The sequence below is a fragment of the Falco punctatus genome (genome assembly GCF_963210335.1).
Source record: "Falco punctatus genome assembly, contig: scaffold_23, whole genome shotgun sequence".
Classification (NCBI taxonomy): Eukaryota; Metazoa; Chordata; class Aves; order Falconiformes; family Falconidae; genus Falco; species Falco punctatus.
In genome coordinates, this window is record NW_027660078.1 from 2,120,306 (window position 1) to 2,139,995 (window position 19,690).

Here is a 19,690-nt window from a genome sequence, read left to right on the forward strand (position 1 = left end):
CGGAGCCGGGCATTGCTGAGGGTGCTGCACCCTGACGGGCCCCGCCGCCAGCTGCCGGCTGCCCTGGGCTGCCCCTCGCTCTCCCCAGCTCTGCCTGCTGCCAGCGCCGGGGGCACCGCCACGGGGCTTGCCCCCTGCCCACAGCTGCCCTGACCCACATCTGCAGCTGTACGTGGTGCCCACATCGCACAGCTGGGGCGGGGGTGGCAGGTCTCTCTGGTGGCAGCCTGGGGCTGGGGGCAAAGCCAAGCCCATCCCTCGCTTGTGATCTTTGTCCCCAGGGAGAGCCAGTGCAGACGTGTGCTGCGCTGGAGAGTGTCCCGCGGGGAGGTGACGGCCGACTGCAGAGCAGCACTGAGACAGGCGCGACAGCAACGGCAGCCGGTGGCCGCAGAGCAGCCCAGGGGAGCTGGTTCCCTCGACGGGCCCCAAAGCAGCCTTCCTCAGCCCCTGCTTTTGGTGACGTGTGGAGCAGCGCAGGGATGTCTCTCAGGATTACAAGGTTATGGTATGCCACTGGTTAAGCGAGTAAAGTGTTAAAGCGTGTTATTGTTATGGACAGAATGTGGGTTTGCTGACCTGGGTTCCTGGGGGAATGGTAGTGTGATCTTGTGTTCTGTGTGTTGGGTTTTTTTTTGTGGAGAGTGCCTTTTCTCAGCTTTTTGGCCTTTGCAGGGTTTGGATGGGGGCCATTGGTTTGTGTGTGAAGTTTCTTCTGGTTGTTTTTCTGCTGTGCTGGTGGATGGTGGTGTTTTTTCTGTCTTGAAACCATCCTTACTGGTCTAATATATCTCCTGCAGGTCAGGCAGTGTCACTTCTGGTGTGGTCTGACTCATTTCTGGTGAGTTGGTAGGTAGGTATGGAGGACTTGTGGTCCCTCCATGGAGAATGACTGCTAGAGGACTAAGAGGCAGATCTGTGGAGGGGTGAGAGGACTGCTGGCCCATAAGCAGTGACTGTCAGAGGACTAAGTGTACTTGAATTTACGTGGGCTTCCAAATTCATGGTTGTTTCTCCTGCCTTGTGGAAGAGCCATGGGAAGTCACCAGCCACACGGAAGGACAAGGGGTTTCCCAAGGCTACGTGGCTTTTTGGGGTTTGCTTTTAAGTAAGAAAGTCTTGTCTCTACATGAGCGCAACTGTGAACGGTCAATTTTGCTGACTTTAGAAAGCAGGGAGCAGCACTTTTCTGATGTGCCTCACATGGCTGTAAGGACAGAGTGAGAACCAGCAAGAGGATTCCTTCCTGTCACCTTCTCCAGGGGAACAGTGCTGCACTTTCACAAGGTGAGCTCTGGTTCTGCATGAGTGCACAAGTTTTTGGTCAATTTTCTCACCACAGGAAGCAGGGAGCAGAACTTTTGCTCTGTGCCTCATCACATGGCTTCCAGGTCAGGGTGAGAAACAGCCAGAGAATTCCTCCCTGTCACCTTCTCCAGGGGAGCACTGCTGCACTTTGTCAAGGTGAGTTTTTTTGGGCTGTACATGATTGCCAATGAAAAGAGGTCAATTTTCTCACCACACAAAGCAGGGAGAAGAACTTTTGCTCAGTGCCTGACAGGGCTACCAGGGCAGGGTGAGAAGCAGCAAGAGAATTCCTTCCTGGAACCTTCTCCAGGGGAGCCGTGCTGCCCTTTCCCAAAATGTATTTTTTTGGCTCTGCATGAGTGCAAAAGTTTTGGTCAATTTTTCACCACAGAAAGCAGGGAGCAGAACTTTTATGATGTGCGTCATATGTCTGCCAGGGCAGGTTGAGAAGCAGCAAGAGGATTCCTTTCTGGCACCTTCTCCAGGGGAATTTCCCAGTTCCCGAGAGACTGCTGGTGCCGGCTGCAAGGGCGCTCCCAGACAAAGGGTGGTCCTGTGTGATGCTGGGGTTGGAATTGGTGATGTCTCCTTTCCTTAGTCTCGTTAAGGCTTTGCAGTGACAATTTGGTGCTTCGTTCCTATTGCTCTTTTATCATATCGCTCACAGTAACTGCCACTGGTTCCTTTTATCATATTGCATGCTATTTGCTTTTATTGCAATATAAGAAACTGCATTTGATATATTCCGTTATTTGATATACTTGATAGATTTGATTATATTTGATCTGGAGTTCAGCTTTGCTGTGTATCCAGTCAGCCAGCAAAACAAAATTCGTCATAGTCGGCAGCGTACGAAGTAAAACTCTCTCTATTTAGGAAAAAAAAAATGTTCCTCGACTTGCTATTTTCAGGTGGGAACCATTGCCTTATGGTGTTTGGGCCAGAGTGGTCTGGTGGTGCTGGGCAGTTGGGCCATGCCAGGGACAGAGGGACGGGGGCAGGGGAGGGGGCGGGGGAAGGGGTTTAGGGATGGACGGGTGGGAATTTATGAAGGATTTAGGGATGGACCGAGGTGTGGGGGTGTTTGTGGGTATGGGGGGGGGTGGTGGGGGTGTGTGTGTGCCCCACTGTTGCTAGGTAGGGCCTGGCGGCCGGAAGATCTCGCGCTGTACGGAAACACAGGGCCCCCCTACAGATAGCCAACAGCTTTTGATTTATGATGTAAGCAGACGGAAGTGACATTGTAAACCTAGGCTATATAGTGTCACGTCGTTCAGCAATAAACGCCATTTGCCATCCACCACATTGGTGTCTGTGAGCTGATGGACCGAGCGGCCTGGGGTTGGCCGCCGTGCCGTTCCTGAACCAGGTCACCGCGCGCCTGTAAAAAAGGCAACAAGTGGTGCCGAAACCCGGGAAAATCACCTGGAGTCGGGTGAACGGCGGCCGGAGCGGCAGGACCAGCCCGGCGGGGAGGACGCTCCCGGACCAGCCAAGAGGATGGAAGCTCTTGCGAAGGTCGTATTACAGCTGCATAAGCAGTGGGGTATTGACTGTAAGCCCAAAGATTTTACTCTCGCAGTTGCGAGACTTTTGGAGCTGGGGGCCATTGACCAGCCGGTGGATATACTCCACCCAGATGTGTGGGACAAATGTTCCCGCGCTTTATGCGATGAAACGATGTCTACTGGTAGTGGGAAAAATCTGAAAGCGTGGGGGAAAGTCGTCCAGGCTCTCCAAAAAGCTAGACACGAGCAGGAGACCTGGAAAGCTGCCAGGGATTGTCTGTTAACCACCCCGTGGGTGGGAATTGGGGCGGCTACGCAAACCTCACGCCCCCCGGCTGAGGAGGGTTCCGTCGACCCTCAAAGCCGACAGAAAAGTGACGCGCCCACTCAGCGTCCGAAAGACTCTAACATCTTCAGCTCGCCCACAGACTCCTCGGCGAACTCCTTTAGGGGCAAACTGGCTGCAGAGGCCAGGGGTGCTGAGGCGAAAGCTGAGGCTGAAAATACACGGATTGAACCACCACCATATGTGCCCCAAGATGTCCCCGAGCAGCAAGAAGAAGGGCGGGGCGAGACCACCCCCGGCAGGAGCAGGGGGGGAGCGCTCGAGTTAACAAGCGCACACAGAGGGGAGGGGGAGGAGAATGGGAAGGAAAAGAGTGATTGGCATGACCAAAAAAGGGAAAAGATCACTGAGCGGGGGGCGGAAAGCTAATCAGAATGACCCTCCCCAAAACCGTCCTTATAAGGCAGGCGCCTCCCCAAGTGGAAGGCAGGGCGGGCAAAAAGGGAAAGAACCGCCCAATTACACAAGAAAGGGGAGGGGCCGAAGCCCAACCACATACCACCAACACCCGGAAGAGAGCAGTCAGTCGGACTCTGACTCCGACTCAGACGCTGCATGGGAGACTTGGCTTGCAAATACAAAGACCAAAATATCACCACTCACGGAAAAAGAAAAACATAAGGGGACAGAAATTACTCTCACTGATTGGAAAAAAATACAAATTGCATGTGCCGATTGGGCCCCAACAGACACACTAGCATTCCCGGTCCGAGTGACGGACGGGGGACAGAGGGTTCATTCGCCCTTAAACCCTAAGGATATACAAGCGATTGTTAAAGCAATAGCAGACAAAGGACTCAATTCGGCCATGGTCTCCACCCTCATAGATGGGGTTTTTGGGGGAGATGATTTGCTCCCGTTCGATATAAAACAGACCTGTAGGTTGATTTTTGACGGGGCAGGGATGATTGTGTTTAAACAAGAATGGGAAGAGAACTGTGCGAGGCAGTTAGCCCGAGTAACCGGAGCGGATCATCCGCTACATGGCTCCAGCCTACAGCGGTTGATGGGTACAGACCCAACAATGATTACCCCCCAAGCACAAGCCCAGGGCCTGCGGGCCCATGAAGTTATGGCAACCACCCGTGCAGCTAGAGAGGCTATTCGCACAACCTCTAGAGTTATTGCCAAGCCATCGCCATGGTCCACAATAAAACTAATGAAAATTGTGAGTTTTTATCTGCAGGACCGGATCATCGGACACCCCCGTAACCAGTATACCCTGGTGTCAAGAGAAGACAACGAGTCGACAAGCGGCCTGTCCGCATCTGAGAGCTCTGCACCATCGGAGTCCAGACAACGGCGATACAGCCCCCACAGGGGGGATCCAGAGCCGGCTAGAAAGGGTCAACATCATGTTTGTAGAACACCAACAACTGCTTTAAAAATGTACTTGATCAGTATTTTCCCCAATTTTCCCTGGCTCTCCCAAGTATCCCAAGCTACACTCCATTACCCCCAGTCGCTTCCTAAGTGCCAATTGCTTAGTGTGCCTTATCTTTATACTCTTTTTTAGAAATATTTTTACTATTTTAGCCTGTTTAGTTAAGCATAGAGAGAGGGGGGAAATGTTGCTAGGTAGGGCCTGGCGGCCGGAAGATCTCGCGCTGTACGGAAACACAGGGCCCCCCTCCAGATAGCCAGCAGCTTTTGATTTATGATGTAAGCAGACGGAAGTGACATTGTAAACCTAGGCTATATAGTGTCACGTCGTTCAGCAATAAACGCCATTTGCCATCCACCACATTGGTGTCTGTGAGCTGATGGACCGCGCGGCCAGGGGTCGGCCGCCGTGCCGTTCCTGAACCAGGTCACCGCGCGCCTGTAAAAAAGGCAACACCCCACCCCGCAGCTCCCCTCGACTGCTTCCTCCTCACCAGCACCTGCTCAGCACCCCAGAGGGGCTTCCCGGAGAGTTCCCGGAGAGCCGGGGAAGGGGCTGTCCTGCACCGCCCCTCCAGACGGGCGCTGCGCAGGCAGACCCCCGAGCCCCGCCAAGGGAGGGCAGCGCCGCTGGCCGCCCCCCTCCCGCCGCGTCTCCTCACCTGCGCCCCGCGCCTCGCGCAGCCAGCGACCCCGACCACCGCTGCCACGCGCGCACAGCTGGCGGGAAGAGGGGCCCCTCGGCCTCGTGCCCAGCACAGGCTTCGCTGCAGGCCTACGAGAGGTAAAGCCGGTCCCGGGGCACCATCCTGGTGAAGAAGAGAGAAGTGCGTGACCTGCCAACACAGGGGTGGCCCCGCCCCCATGTGCCCTTTGGTCGGTTGCTATGGGAACGAGTCGGGCTGTTCCCCTGGCAACCGGCTGACAAAGGGCACACAGGGGAGGGACCACCCGTATGTTGGGAGGTCACACACATCTCTTCTTGACCACGATGGCGGCAGGCCCCTCGGCCTCGTGCCCAGCACAGGCTTAGCTGCGGGCCTACTAGAGGTAAAGCCAGCTTGGGGTGTCCCCCTTTCCAAGAGGCTTCTTAGGTTGCACATCCTCTGCCTTCCTAACGAGGAGCTCTGGTTTTGATGCCCACTGTGCTGTCAGGAAAAATCCCCCCTGAGTTTCTGTGTGGTTCAGCAAGAGAACAGGGCAGCAGACTGGCCCTGTAGGCGCTTCTCAAGAGGCCGGCTGGAAAAGTGCTCAGGAAACACGTCATTTGCCTTCCTGGAGTGACTTGTGTGCATCTTGAGTGGTGCTGGTAACAGTGTTGCCTCCTCTGTCTCTTCCAGTGGCATACCCGGATTGTGTGTGTGCGTGGGAAGTCGACGATGAGCTCGGTGGCAGTTTTGAGCCAGGAGAGCTTTGCCAAACACCGCAGTGGCTTGACGCAGCAGCAGGTGAAAGGTGAGAAGACACAGCTGAGTTCCTGTGATGTGCCTCTAAGTAGAGACTGCGCAGGCAAGGTTCCTTGCTCTTAGCCAAGCTCGCTCCATGCCTCCGGCTCCCCCTAATTAGGTGTCCAGGCACGGCGTTCGCCATTCCTAGGCTGGCGGCCTGCCAGACTCTGGCTTTCCACCAACAGGAGCACATTGGTGGTGCTGCACAGTGCAGGGCCAGGCAGAGGCAAGCCTCAGATCTTCACAGAGCTCTGGCTAGCAACGCTGTCAGCCGTGGGGCAGGGCATGTGCAAGCAGGGGTCATTGGGCTGCAAGAGAGCCTCGTGGGATCAGTGTGCTGGATTGTCACTTCCTCCTCTGCTCAGCCAGGTGCTGGGGAAAGTCGGTATAACCGTATTGGCTGACTCACTGATGGGTCTCGGCACCCATTCTCCAGCTGCGAGCTGGCCCGCTTGGCACAGCCCAGTGCCCAGCTGAGTCGAACATAAGCTACAGGCTTTCCCTGGACTCTGCCCCAACTAGAGTGCTTCTGCTTCTCTCTGCCTTCTTCCTGGGCATGTGTCTGTCTTGTCCCCTTCTGACCTACAGCCTTGCTGTGTCCCTTTGATTTCTTTCTCCTTGGCCTGTTGTCCCCTGATGAAGCTCCTCTCAACAAAGCTGGCGATAATGTGCTGTGTTTGCTGCCACCATTCACTTGCACGGTTGCTTCCTGCATCCGTAGCGGCACCTACTGCAGTCTGTGCTGTGCTGAGCTCAGCTGTGCTCCAGACTCGGCTGCTCTCCACAAGCATAACTGTAGCAGGGTGAATAGTAGTGCACAAGTCCTTTGTTGTCCCTCTTTGATGATGCCTCAATAGAGTTGCACTGCCTATGAAAGGGGGCGTTTCTGTGGGGAGAGCATCTCATTGGCCTTGTTTGCTTCACCCCAGTAACAGCTTTAAACTCGGAAGAAGAGAAGGATCCTCCCACCTACGAGGAAGCCTTCCCTGCGCTCCCTGAGAAAGCACCATGTTTGGAAGCTGCCCGGGAACCTGCTGGGCCCTGGAGCAAAATCCGGCCAATAAAGGCTTCTGTCATCACTCAGGTTGGTGGGAGTGGGTGTCTTATCTCCCTCCTTTTCATCCCTCCAAAAAGTAGGTGAAGCGAAGCTTTCCCTGGAGTATGAAATCCCTTAGTGTGCCAGAGTAACTGCCTCTTTGCTGTCCTTTGCCCTGGGGCACAAGGAAGACTGCGGCTGAATGCTAGGACGGCTCTGGAGGGGGAGGGATGTGTTGAAAACTGCCCAGACAAAGCTCTGCATCCCTGTTGCACAGTCAGCTGGAACAGGCCTGAAGGGAGGATTGCAGAGGGAGGCACTGACAATCAAAAGCACACTGACACCTTGCTGTGCCCTGCTTGTGTCTGTCCCGTGGCTGAGCAGGTGTTCCATGTGCCACTGGAGGAGAGGAAATACAAGGACATGGATCGGTTGGGAGAAAGCAAGCAGGCCAAGATCTGCCTTGACATCATGCAGAAGACGGGAGCTCACCTGGAGCTGTCTCTCGCAAAGGACCAGGGCCTTTCGATCGTGGTCTCTGGCAAGCCGGAAGCAGTCACGAAGGCTCGGAAGCAGATTGTCGCTCGACTGCAGACTCAGGTGAGGGCATCTAACTGTTTCTGCCTTCAGCTTTGCTCTTCCCCAAGACTCGCAAATGCTTTGAGACCCTTGGGCCCGTGTGCTTGTAAGCCAAAGAGGTGTGTTTTCACATGACTAATTCAGCTTTGCCATACGTTTTCAAAGCACCCAACTGGCAATTTGGAATGGGAATGAGGCTTAAAATAGGGTTCCAAGGTAATTACAGGCCGTGGTGTTGCATGAAGCGTGGAGTCTGCGATCTCTGGAACATTTGAGTTGCAACCAGTGACTTTGTGCTGAGGTGCTGGTGCTGGAGGGGGTGCAGGAGCCTCACACACAAAGCTAGTAGTGTGTGAGAACGGGACTGTGCTTTTCCTGAAGCCCTTCAGAGGAGAACGTGGAAGGCTGGGAGAAAGAAAAGTAGAGAAAAGGAAGTCCTGCCAAAAGCCAAAAGCTTCGGGTCAGGGTTCTGCCTTGTGTAGCTCAAGGCACACTGGTAAGGAGCCACAACCCTGTTGTTTCGGTTGCTTCAGTCCTCTCGGTTTTGATCTCTTACCTTAAGGTTCTTGAGCTCATAGTCAAGGTGGTAGCTCTTGTTAGGATGTATCGCAGCCAGGTGTTGCAGTGTGTTTTAAAGTACAATGCCAAAGGTAGGTAATGCGATGTTAATACCATGTCTGCTTAGTGCTGTTCAGCCCCTGTGTCATACCCTGCCAGAGGAAAGAGAAAGGAACAAAACCCTACATCCACAATGTGCATCTGAAAAATCAGTTCAGGTCGTGCCGCCACAGATCCATGAGCCACTGTTCTCAAATATACCTCCTACTGCCCTGGCCCCAGGTCGGGAAGGTGTGTCTGTATTCCAGCTTCTCTTAGGCTTGGCTGGCTTCAGGACAGGAACACAGAGCTGAAAAGTCACACCGAGTGATCTTTTCTTCATCTTTCATTTTTCCATTATAGCTTGAATGTTCATTGTCTGATTGCTGTTAGTGGTTACCTAATCACAGGGACCAGGAGCACGATAGCAGTCATCAGCTACCAGACCTGTACAAACTCAGTGAGAAGGGAAGAAGTCAGGAAGCCCTCGTATAGACCAGCCCTTTAATGGTAGATTGAGAAGGACCCCTTTTGCATGTGGGGCCTTCTAGAAGCAGTCCCAGGAGCAGCACGTGCTACACTTGAAGACACCTTAGCACTTAAGTAGCGGTGAGCATCTGCTAGCTGCCTGCCTCCTGCAGTAGGTTTCTGGTGTTGAATTTCTCTTTCCTAGGAGTCATACTGTATGTCTTGTTCTCTGTAGCCTTGGCAGCAGGTGTCAGAGTTCAGATAAACTCCAGCTGTGCGCTGTCATCTCAGTTGTTGTCTGGTGTCTTACACTGGAGGAGAGGCACCTCCTCGTCTGTGTCGGAAGGCCTTTGCTAATTCAGGGTACCGCTCCTGTGCAAACAGAAGGGGTTTGTGGGAAAGGTGGGGTCTATACTCCTGGCACGGAGGCGCTGTAGATCAGCTGGTACAGTGTCAGCCCTCAGACAGAGTGCGCTGGGAAGGCGTTGTGTTTGCTCTGAGGAGCAGTACCACTGAGCAGCGTCTACCTTGCTTTCCCTGGCTCTGTTCCTGTGGATCTGCCAGTGCAGGCAAGGCTTTTCACAGATGCTTGGTTCTTCTGCTGCAGGCTTCGGCAACAGTTGCCATCCCCAAGGAGCACCACCGTTTTGTCATTGGAAAGAAGGGTGCGAAGCTGCAGGACCTGAAGCTCAAAACTGCAACCAAAATGCAGGTCCCCCGCCCAGATGACCCCAGCAACCAGATCAAGATCAGCGGCACTAAAGAAGGGATTGAGAAGGCCCGGCACGAGATCCTGCTTATCTCCGCTGAGCAGGTACCTCAGTACTGTGATCTCTCTCATGGCATTGGCTGCTCAGCCATTTTGCTTCCCCGTGGTGTAGTCGGAGTTTGCAGCCACCGTGGCTACAGTCAGTGGCTAACGTTAGCCTGAACGGAGACGTATGCTGTGCCACTCGCTGGCTGTGTGAGCACCGCTGCCAGGTCCTGAAACTTCTTGTGCTGCGTTTTGTCCATCTCTGAAGCCAAAACAAGCATTTGATAGTTGAAGCGACGCGTCTTAGGTGCCAGCTGAGATAAGGCAGGAGATCACAGGGGTGAATATCGTAAACAAGGAGCAGCAGCAGCAACCGTATTTGTAGATTGAAAGAGGTGGAGATCTACAAGCCCGCCAACTGAGAAGGTTGCTTGGGCCAGAGTGTCAGGCAGGACACCCCTGGGAACTTAGCTGTGCCTGGCAGAGACTGTAATATAGAGGGCAGTTCCCACCAAGGTCTGTTGTGGGCTCTTCCAGGATAAGCGTGCCGTGGAGCGGCTGGACGTGGAGAAAGTGTACCACCCTTTCATTGCTGGCCCTTACAACAAGCTGGTGAGGGAGCTCATGCAGGACACAGGGACGCGCATCAACATTCCTCCACCCAGTGTCAACAAGACCGAGATAGTCTTCACCGGAGAAAAGGAGCGACTAGCCCAGGCTGTGGCTCGAGTTAAGAAGATCTATGAGGAGAAGGTACGCATGGTCCATAAAGCTTCCCACCTTCCCCTGGCACCTGCTCCTAGGCACTCTTCCCTTCTTGTTCTACTTTTGTGCATCCCTCCGTTGCATCTGGCTCAGCAGCCCTTGCAGTACATGACCCCGAATCCTACCGTTTCCTCACTCGGCAGAGTGGGAGCCGGGCTGATACTATCCGGGAGGTGACAGATTTCTCGCTTTTCTGTACCGTGGGAATTAGCAGGCCACCAAGAGCTCCCCTGGCTCTTGTTCACACCGGGGCTACTAAGGAAGGAAAGAAGTGTGAAGTCTGCAGTGGTGGCCAGCTGACAGTATCAAAGTTGCTACCTAAGTAGAAGTTGCTGAAGAGCGAATGTCACTCCAGTTTATTTCCCACAGCCAACGCTGCTGTGAATATCCTTGTTGTGGGTTGCTGGGCTGTTTTTCCTCGTGGTTAGGTCTGTATTTGTACCGGTCTGGATTTCAACAATCGGCTTATAGCCTGCACAGTGTTGCATCACAGCACTGCCTGGGAGACGGCTGGGAGTTGAACCCTGTTGTCCAACGGGGGGACGGGGGGGACGACAACGACAACGACATGCCTGTGTGTGCGTGTGGTCTCTTCCATGCCGTGTCCCAGGGAGCTTGACACAGCATGCTAGTTTTGTACTTCCCCTGTGAATTTTTGAGCACAAGGCTTTCTGCAGGCAGGGGCCCAAGGGGTGCTAGGGTACTGCCGAGCCACTGTGCTCAGCTTGGCTTTGCTCTTTGCTGGGTGCAGAGTCTGACTGCATCTTGTGCCTCTTCCTGTCGCTCTTGTCCTTCCCCGCCCCCTTGTGATTGACACCTCAGTGTCTCTGCCCCTACAGAAAAAGAAGACTACTACTATTGCAGTGGAGGTGAAGAAGTCCCAGCACAAGTATGTCATCGGCCCCAAGGGGAATTCCCTGCAGGAGATCTTGGAGAAGACTGGAGTCTCTGTCGAGATCCCACCCATTGACAGTAGCTTGGAGACGCTGATACTGCGAGGCGAGCCTGAAAAACTGGGGCAAGCATTGACTGAAGTCTATGCAAAGGTACTGACAAGATGGGCTAGGCCTCCTTTGAAGGTCCCATGAAGATACATTTGTGAGCACTGACGGCTGTAGCGGGGGTGCTCTCTCTTGGGCCATTAGAGGTGCAGCTTAGAAGTCAATACCGGAGGTGCAGCATGGGAATTGGAACTGAATTGTTGGGAAGGCCTCTTCCAGTTTGTCCATCAAACAGCTTCTCTGTTTTTCTGTCTCTCAGGCCAACAGTTTTACCGTCTCCTCGGTCTCTGCCCCCTCTTGGCTTCATCGTTTCATTATTGGAAAGAAAGGACAGAACCTGGCCAAAATAACTCAGCAGATGCCAAAGGTATGGATGAGCTGGTTAGCTTAGCACCCCCGGCGTAGAAAAAGGTTTAGTCCAGATCACTCGTCACGGGAGAGAGAGGTGTATTCTAGTGTGGGTAAACCCAGGGGGAAATGACACAGATCTTTGCTGTTCAAGGGAACCCTCTCTTTTACTGCTGCAAACACTGCTCATCCTATGTTATTGTCATGGGTTGAGCCCTTCCAAGGAAGCTTTATGTGGTGCTGTTTTGAGAACTGATGTAGCAGGATACCTGGAAATGCTGAGTGCGGCAAGGCTTCTCCCTGGTGAGTTAGACGGTATCTAGATAAAGGCTAGATGAGTAAACTTCTCCAAAGCCCTTGCAGAAACCGGGACAGCACCAGAGCCTTGGGCTCTAGGCACTGCCATATGGCTGACATCGTTAAGTTACTGACTTGGGAAATTGTGGGGATTTTGTTTGGGCTTTTTGGGAAGAGGCGCATCTCTTAGTGGCAGGGATCGATGGTGTAGGCCTGACCAAGGGTATTGGCCTGGCTTGGATCTTGGCAAATTCTTAAGAGATTCATTGTCTTTCACCTCAAGGTTCGCATCAAATTCACTGGAGGAGAGGATAACATCACTTTGGAAGGGCCTACAGAAGATGTGCATGTGGCTCAGGAACAGATTGAAGCCATGGTCAAGGAACTGATGAGCTGGAGTTACTAGTTCCAGTAAGAAACTGGGGCAAGAAGGGGCAACAGAGCAGAGGGGCCCCTGCTTAGGGCCCTGCTTAGGGCCAGAAAAAATTAGAACTTGGTTTTTGGCAATTGTTCATTGAAACACGTACTTTGTGTGCTAACGCAAACTGTCAGCATTCCTAGAGTTGTATGTAACATGCCGCCTGTGTGGCTGAGGGCTGCCCGGCAAGTGTGATGTGTGTGAGAGACACAGTTCAACTGTGAAGTGAGTGGGGGGTCCCGATCTGCGTTTCCGTGTTCCCCGCGAGGGGGCCGGCCAGAGACGGACGAAGCGATTGAAAAGTCGACGTATGAAGTGGTGGAATGCACTATTAGATATTAGAATGGGGAACTGTGGACCAAACACTAGAACGAATGTCATTTGGGAAAAGCACGAACGCGGGGCCCCAGGTCAGTAAAGGGGAGTCAGAGGCCTTGGGAATACAGCCTATTAAACCCTGTTCCACAGGCAGTAACGTAACATTTGAGAACCGAACGGCAAGTCAGGAAGATCCTTTCTTGCTGTGGCAGGCCGCTTGTGTAAGGCTTTTATTGTCTGCCGAGGCTGCTGGAGTAAATGAAGAGAACCAGTCCTTTGGGCGGGAGTGCTGAGGCAAGGCACTTTGTAAAGCGTTCCCCAAAGCAAGGGCAACCAAGTCACGCCTCGTCCTGGCTTTGTGGCTTTAGCAGTGCTTCCTGGCTCTTATTGTTGCAGGTGCTGTTTTCCTGCCTGAAGCCCTGGGGCTCCTGGGTAGCCGCCACCCCCGCAGCCCGCAGCTGCTGTCCTCAATAAAATGATCTTTCCTCTCTTCTGACTACGTCTGCCATGTGATAATTGGGGACTGGGCAGATATTGTTTGGTGGTGCGTCCTAGGGGAGGACTTTGGGATCATCCCTTGGCCCAGACTCCTTGCCAGTGGGCATCACGGCTGAGCTTTATGACTCACAGCACAGTCACACAGGGAGGTGGGGGCCGGATGGCACCTCTGGAGGTGTCACTGTCCCCTCAGCTCCTGCTCGGATTCTGGCTAAGACACAGCCTGTGCTCAGGCTCGATGGATGCTCCACTGGGGAGCAGCGCCATTAGCTCAGAGCCGGGACAACACGCAGGCAGACACGGTGCCGCCGCTGACCATCACCTGCAGCTCGCTGTCCCCTGCGGCCGTCATCCCTGCACACTGACTGATGGGCAGTTTCTCCAGATGCCCACGCTCAGGGCAACGGTATAAAGCAAACTGCCACGCTGGCCACTACAAATACGTCGGCTCGCCCAAAAAGCTTTTCCAGCAGCTCCAACAGCAGCCGGACTGCTGAGGCTTTTGTGCGTCCCAGTGTGATACGGGAGACGCCCGCACCCTGATGGAGGACGAAGGATGAGCACTCTCACCATCAACCAGCTAACTGTTGCTCATAGGCTGCTGTGGTTCAAGCGGGGCCGCCAGCTGTGCAACACACAGCTGCTCGCTCCCTCCCTCCCTCCCTCCCCAGGGGGATGGCAGGGAGAACTGGGAGGCTCAAAGGGAGAAAACTCGTAGGCTGAGGCCAAGGCTTTGATGTGTGCAGGGGAACGTGCTGGTGCAGTTTGTGATTGAAAACTGCGGGGACATCTTTGGGGAGGAGGTGGCCGGCCCCTCCCCTCCATCAGCTGAGGAGGTGCCAGCACCTGTGGACAGGTGCACAGGTATGAGGAGGGGCTGAGGGTTTTCAAAATCTGGGGCTTCTGGTCCAATTCCTTATTGTGCTGCTGGTGGATTTTGGTTTAGGTGTTGTCCACTTCCACGAGGTCACTTTGCTGCACGTGCTTTTGTGTTCCATGGGTGCGTTTGGAAGATCAAAGGAGCCGTGCAGGTGAAGCAAACGCAGAGCCCCAGGCAAAAGACTTCTTGCACACAGCACCCTCTCTGTTCATCCTCTACAAAGAAGCAGGGGCAGCTATGGTGGTGAAATCAGAAATAGTAGAGGGATGTCAGGCCAAGAAACACTGACACGTTTCTCATGTATGACAGTAGTTTCTGATAGGGCCAAGCAGCTGCTGTGCCTCCTCCTGCCATTGGATCTCTTGTCTGTTTGACTTTTCCCACCCTCTAATGATAGAGAAGAAAAACCAGAAAGGTTGTTTCTCAGATGCATTGGGAATGCGCTTAATCAATCTAAATACCTACAAGAAGTCAAATACAAAATCGCAGATTTAAAAATAAAAGGCTCACGCCCCAGAATGGGATAATGCTGCCCAAGGGATAACGGCAGAACCGTGTCCCAGGAAGGCAGAAGCAAGCCCAGCAGAACGAAGCTGGCAAGGGTCTGTCCTACCCTCCAAGGCCCCTCCAGTTTGTGGTGCCCCAGCCCGCAAGAAGGGGCAGCCCATCATCCCAATTCATCAGAGCTCCTGAAGCCTATCTTGCGACCGTGCAAAATATGGATAATGCAAAGCAACCAAAGGGATCTCATTTGAGGAGCTAAGGTAGCAATTTGGAAAACGGTAGCTTACTACTCCAGGTGTCTTGCCACCTTTCAACTTCAACCTTTCCGGTTCAGGCACTTGTACCTTTGCCTCCAACCACCCCCGAGAGCACAGCAGACTCCTCGGTAGACCCGGAACAGCTGATGAGCCTTTCAGAGGAAAGAAGGTAAAATGAGCTCCCTTTGTTTAAAATGAGAACTGATTCCAGTTGATCGTGGTTTTACCTCTCTAATAAACACTGTGGAATGTCAAGGTTTGCAGGGTCTTTCGTTTCAGGAAAATGAAAAGCAAAGAAACAGAAAGGGAAAACAGGTCTCTGGAGAAGAGGCTGAAAGCACACCAGAAGAGAAAAGGAGAGAAGAAAAGCTTTTCGAGATCAAGCGCTGAAAAAATTCAGGAAGGTCAAGAAGCCCAGGTGTATCCAGACACTGCTGTCCATCTCTCAAAACTCTGAACACTGCACTAAGTGCATGAACTATTTTTAGCGTGCACAAAGATGGCCCCGGATAGGAAGCAGACACCTGCCTTTTGGAAAAAAATGCGTGTCAGCAGGAAACTGCCGTTCCCAATGTTGCAGGTTTGGTTTTGCACTTACTGAAGTACTGTTTGCTCAAGGGTAAGCAGACACCTCGCCACAAGAGCCTCGATCCTTAGCTATTTACCTAGCTACCGAAATAAAGAGGCAAAGTAAGTCCCGCTGTTCTGTCCATGTTAGCAATCCTCACGCTGCCCTGTATCATCTGGATCCCAAATATGCAGCAACGTTGTTCCAGGTCACTACATACGCTTTAGATGCTGGCCCTTTTTCAAAAGGCCGCGGTTCACCTGAGGTAATTTGGGGGCGGGTGGTGGTGTTTGTGGTGGTGGTGTGTGTATTGGGATGGACACTTTTTAGTTTCTTACTTCTTCTTCCCTTACCAGTAAACAGAGGTCTATTTCTCAAGATCTTGAGAAATGTCCTGAAAAAAAGTTTTCATGACTTTTTTGTATATAGATGAATACTCTTTTAATGTACACTATTTCACTGTTGCTAGAAGTACTATATTCCACTTCACATGGCTTGCTTCAGTGACAGCCTTGTACCGTAAATTCATATCGTGTACCCCCTTTTTCTTGGGGTCCACAAGTTGCGATGCCTGCAGTTTGTAGTCCCTGCATGCACAGGCTATCTGCCCTGGCTGAAACCTGACAGGATAACAAACGGTGATTGCTTCAGGCAGCTTCCCTATGCAGATGTCCCCGGAACCCCTTTGGAAGAGTAACCTGGAGAGGGTGCTTCAGGGAAACCACAGGCACTTCCAAAGCACGGAACTAATGAGCAGGACATGCACGGGAGAGTCTGTGTTTAGTAGCCACCTTATAGCTTGAAGTGAGCGATTCTTATTTGCTTTCCAAATCCATTTTCCTCCTGCCTAACCCAACTGGAAGAGTGAGTTCCACCGCATTTTGTTGTGATGTACTGAATGTATTCTTTTTTAAAAGCAGGTGCCACCTTCTTGGCTTTGCGTCACGCTTTGTGCTGTCCCCTTTTTCTACGTACAAGAAACCCCGCTGAAGACAGAGCGTTGATGGTTCTATTCAGCTGCAGGGGAACTGCCATGGCGGCTGTAAGAGAGGGGCAGGGCCGGGCGCAGGCCGGGGGGTTTATCCGTTCTGAGCCCCTCGACCCCTGCTGTGCATATCTGACAGCCCTGCCTCGCTCACAGCCGCTGTCCCAGAGGGAACAAAGCCCAGGAGAGAAAGTTCTCTGTCGGCTCAGGGGAAGCACCATGCAGGGGTGCAGCACCCTCGTGTTGCAGCCAAAGTGATAAACGGGCCTTGCTTAGCGCAGCTCTCCGTGCAAAAACCTCCGTGGCTGCAAGGATCTCAAGCCTCGACTCTGAGCGCTCGATGGAGCTCCCTCCCAGCCAGCCGAGATTCCCGACCGTCCTGACGTGGCGCTTTCCCTCCCAGCAGCGCCCATGCCCATTGAGTGCCTTTCGCTTGCAGCCGGCTGTAATGTCGGCATCAACCCTGCACTCCAGTTTTTGGCCTCTCTGAGTGTTGCTCACTAGGATAGCCCCGAGAGTGACACCCCCTCACCCCCACCCCCCCACCCCCAACCCCCGTGCCGGCTGCCCCCATTGTGTCCATAGGGATAGCGGTTTGCCTGCGGGCATGGTGGGATGGTGTTTCTTCCAGGAACCACATGGATGGCAGGGTGAGCCCTGGGGGGGCTTGCGCCGCCCGGGCTCACAGCTGGGGAGGCGGATTCCCCGCTCGCAGGGGCTGGGGGCGAGGGGAAGTGTTTTAGGGACGGACCGTGGGGGCCGGAGGGAGGGGTTTGAGGGACGGACGCCGAGGAAGGCCTCCTGCCTGCAGCGATGGCTCAGGCCCAGGGCAGGGCTCTTCTCTGGATGCCACGGGGTCGGTTGCAAAGGAGCAGGCTGCCCCATGCAGGGAGCAGGTGCGTGCCGGGGCTGCCAGGGGCCCTGCCTGCCTGTTCCCAGCCCAGCCCCAGCTGGGGCCAGCCCTGCGCTGCAGCCCTGGGGCCGAGGCGCACGGAGCCGGGCATTGCTGAGGGTGCTGCACCCTGACGGGCCCCGCCGCCAGCTGCCGGCTGCCCTGGGCTGCCCCTCGCTCTCCCCAGCTCTGCCTGCTGCCAGCGCCGGGGGCACCGCCACGGGGCTTGCCCCCTGCCCACAGCTGCCCTGACCCACATCTGCAGCTGTACGTGGTGCCCACATCGCACAGCTGGGGCGGGGGTGGCAGGTCTCTCTGGTGGCAGCCTGGGGCTGGGGGCAAAGCCAAGCCCATCCCTCGCTTGTGATCTTTGTCCCCAGGGAGAGCCAGTGCAGACGTGTGCTGCGCTGGAGAGTGTCCCGCGGGGAGGTGACGGCCGACTGCAGAGCAGCACTGAGACAGGCGCGACAGCAACGGCAGCCGGTGGCCGCAGAGCAGCCCAGGGGAGCTGGTTCCCTCGACGGGCCCCAAAGCAGCCTTCCTCAGCCCCAGCTTTTGGTGACGTGTGGAGCAGCGCAGGGATGTCTCTCAGGATTACAAGGTTATGGTATGCCACTGGTTAAGCGAGTAAAGTGTTAAAGCGTGTTATTGTTATGGACAGAATGTGGGTTTGCTGACCTGGGTTCCTGGGGGAATGGTAGTGTGATCTTGTGTTCTGTGTGTTGTTTTTTTTTTGTGGAGAGTGCCTTTTCTCAGCTTTTTGGCCTTTGCAGGGTTTGGATGGGGGCCATTGGTTTGTGTGTGAAGATTCTTCTGGTTGTTTTTCTGCTGTGCTGTTGGATGGTGGTGTTTTTTCTGTCTTGAAACCATCCTTACTGGTCTAATATATCTCCTGCAGGTCAGGCAGTGTCACTTCTGGTGTGGTCTGACTCATTTCTGGTGAGTTGGTAGGTAGGTATGGAGGACTTGTGGTCCCTCCTGGGAGGATGACTACTAGAGGACTAAGAGGCAAATCTGTGGAGGGGTGAGAGGACTGCTGGCCCATAAGTAGTGACTGTCAGAGGACTAAGTGTACTTGAATTTACGTGGGCTTCCAAATTCATGGTTGTTTCTCCTGCCTTGTGGAAGAGCCATGGGAAGTCACCAGCCACACGGAAGGATAAAGGGTTTCCCACGGCTACGTGGCTTTCTGGGTTTTGCTTTTGAGTAAGAAAGTCTTGTCTCTACATGAGTGCAACTATGAACGGTCAATTTTGCTGACTTTAGAAAGCAGGGAGCAGCACTTTTCTGATGTGCCTCACAAGGCTGCAAGGACAGAGTGAGAACCAGCAAGAGGATTCCTTCCTGTCACCTTCTCCAGGGGAACAGTGCTGCACTTTCACAAGGTGAGCTCTGGTTCTGCGTGAGGGCACAAGTTTATGGTCAATTTTCTCACCACAGGAAGCCGGGAGCCAAACTTTTGTGCTGTGCCTCATCACATGGCTTCCAAGTCAGGGTGAGAAACAGCCAGAGAATTCCTCCCTGTCACCTTCTCCAGGGGAGCAGTGCTGCACTTTTCCAAGACGTATTTTTTTGTTTGGCTCTGCATGAGTGCAAAAGGTTTGAGTCAATTTTCTCACCACAGAAAGCAGGGAGCAGAACTTTTGTTCTGTGCCTGACAGGGCTACCAGGGCAGGGTGAAAAGCAGCAAGAGAATTCATTCCTGGAACCTCCTCCAGGGGAGCAGTGCTGCACGTTCCCAAGGTGGCTTCTTTTGGAATGTGAATGATTCCATGTATGAGTGGTCAATTTTCTTTTTCTCAGAGCAGAAAGCAGGGAGCAGAACTTTTGTGCTGTTCCTTACATGGCTGCAAGGGGAGGGTGAGAAACAGCAAGAGAACTCCTTCCTTGCACCTTCTCCAGGGGAGCAGTGTTGCATTTTTACTTTCCAAGGTGACTTCTTGGGTCTGTGTATTATTGCAAATGTGCCGTGTAAATTTTTCTCACCCCAGAGAGCAGGGAGCAGAATGTTTGTGCTGTGCCTCACACGTCTGCCAGGGCAGGGTGAGAAGCAGCAAGAGAATTCCTTCCTGGCACCTTCTCCAGGGGAGCCATGCTGCGCTTTCCCAAAATGTGTTTTTTTGGCTCTGCATGAGTGCAAAAGCTTTTGGTCAATTTTTCACCACAGAAAGCAGGGAGCAGAACTTTTATGATGTGCATCATATGTCTGCCAGGGCAGGTTGAGAAGCAGCAAGAGGATTCCTTTCTGGCACCTTCTCCAGGGGAATTTCCCAGTTCCCGAGAGACTGCTGCTGCCGGCTGCAAGGGCGCTCCCAGACAAAGGGTGGTCCTGTGTGATGCTGGGGTTGGAATTGGTGATGTCTCCTTTCCTTAGTCTCGTTAAGGCTTTGCAGTGACAATTTGGTGCTTCGCTCCTATTGCTCCTTTATCATATCGCTCACAATAGCTACTGCTGTTTCCTTTCATCGTATTGCATGCTATTGTCCTTTATTATAATACAAGAAACTACCTTGGATATGTTTCAATGATTGA

General features: G+C 53.5%; 2 protein-coding genes across 2 annotated transcripts in view; one reads left to right on the top strand and one right to left on the bottom strand.

Annotated features, from left to right (window-relative positions):
• The window catches only part of LOC308058079 (ankyrin repeat domain-containing protein 26-like), a gene marked incomplete at its 3' end in the record, with an annotated part of 181,669 nt that overhangs the window by 119,749 nt on the left and 42,230 nt on the right, over window positions 1-19,690 (bottom strand). The gene's annotated exons all lie outside the window — the stretch shown is intronic.
• LOC308058038 (vigilin-like) lies at window positions 5,899-11,642 on the top strand. The gene is made up of 7 exons (XM_080412050.1): window positions 5,899-6,000; window positions 6,923-7,077; window positions 7,414-7,629; window positions 9,281-9,487; window positions 9,965-10,180; window positions 11,032-11,238; window positions 11,453-11,642. The coding sequence occupies exons 1-7, from the start codon at window positions 5,925-5,927 to the stop codon at window positions 11,582-11,584; spliced, it is 1,209 nt and encodes a 402-aa protein (XP_080268176.1). The 5' UTR covers window positions 5,899-5,924; the 3' UTR covers window positions 11,585-11,642.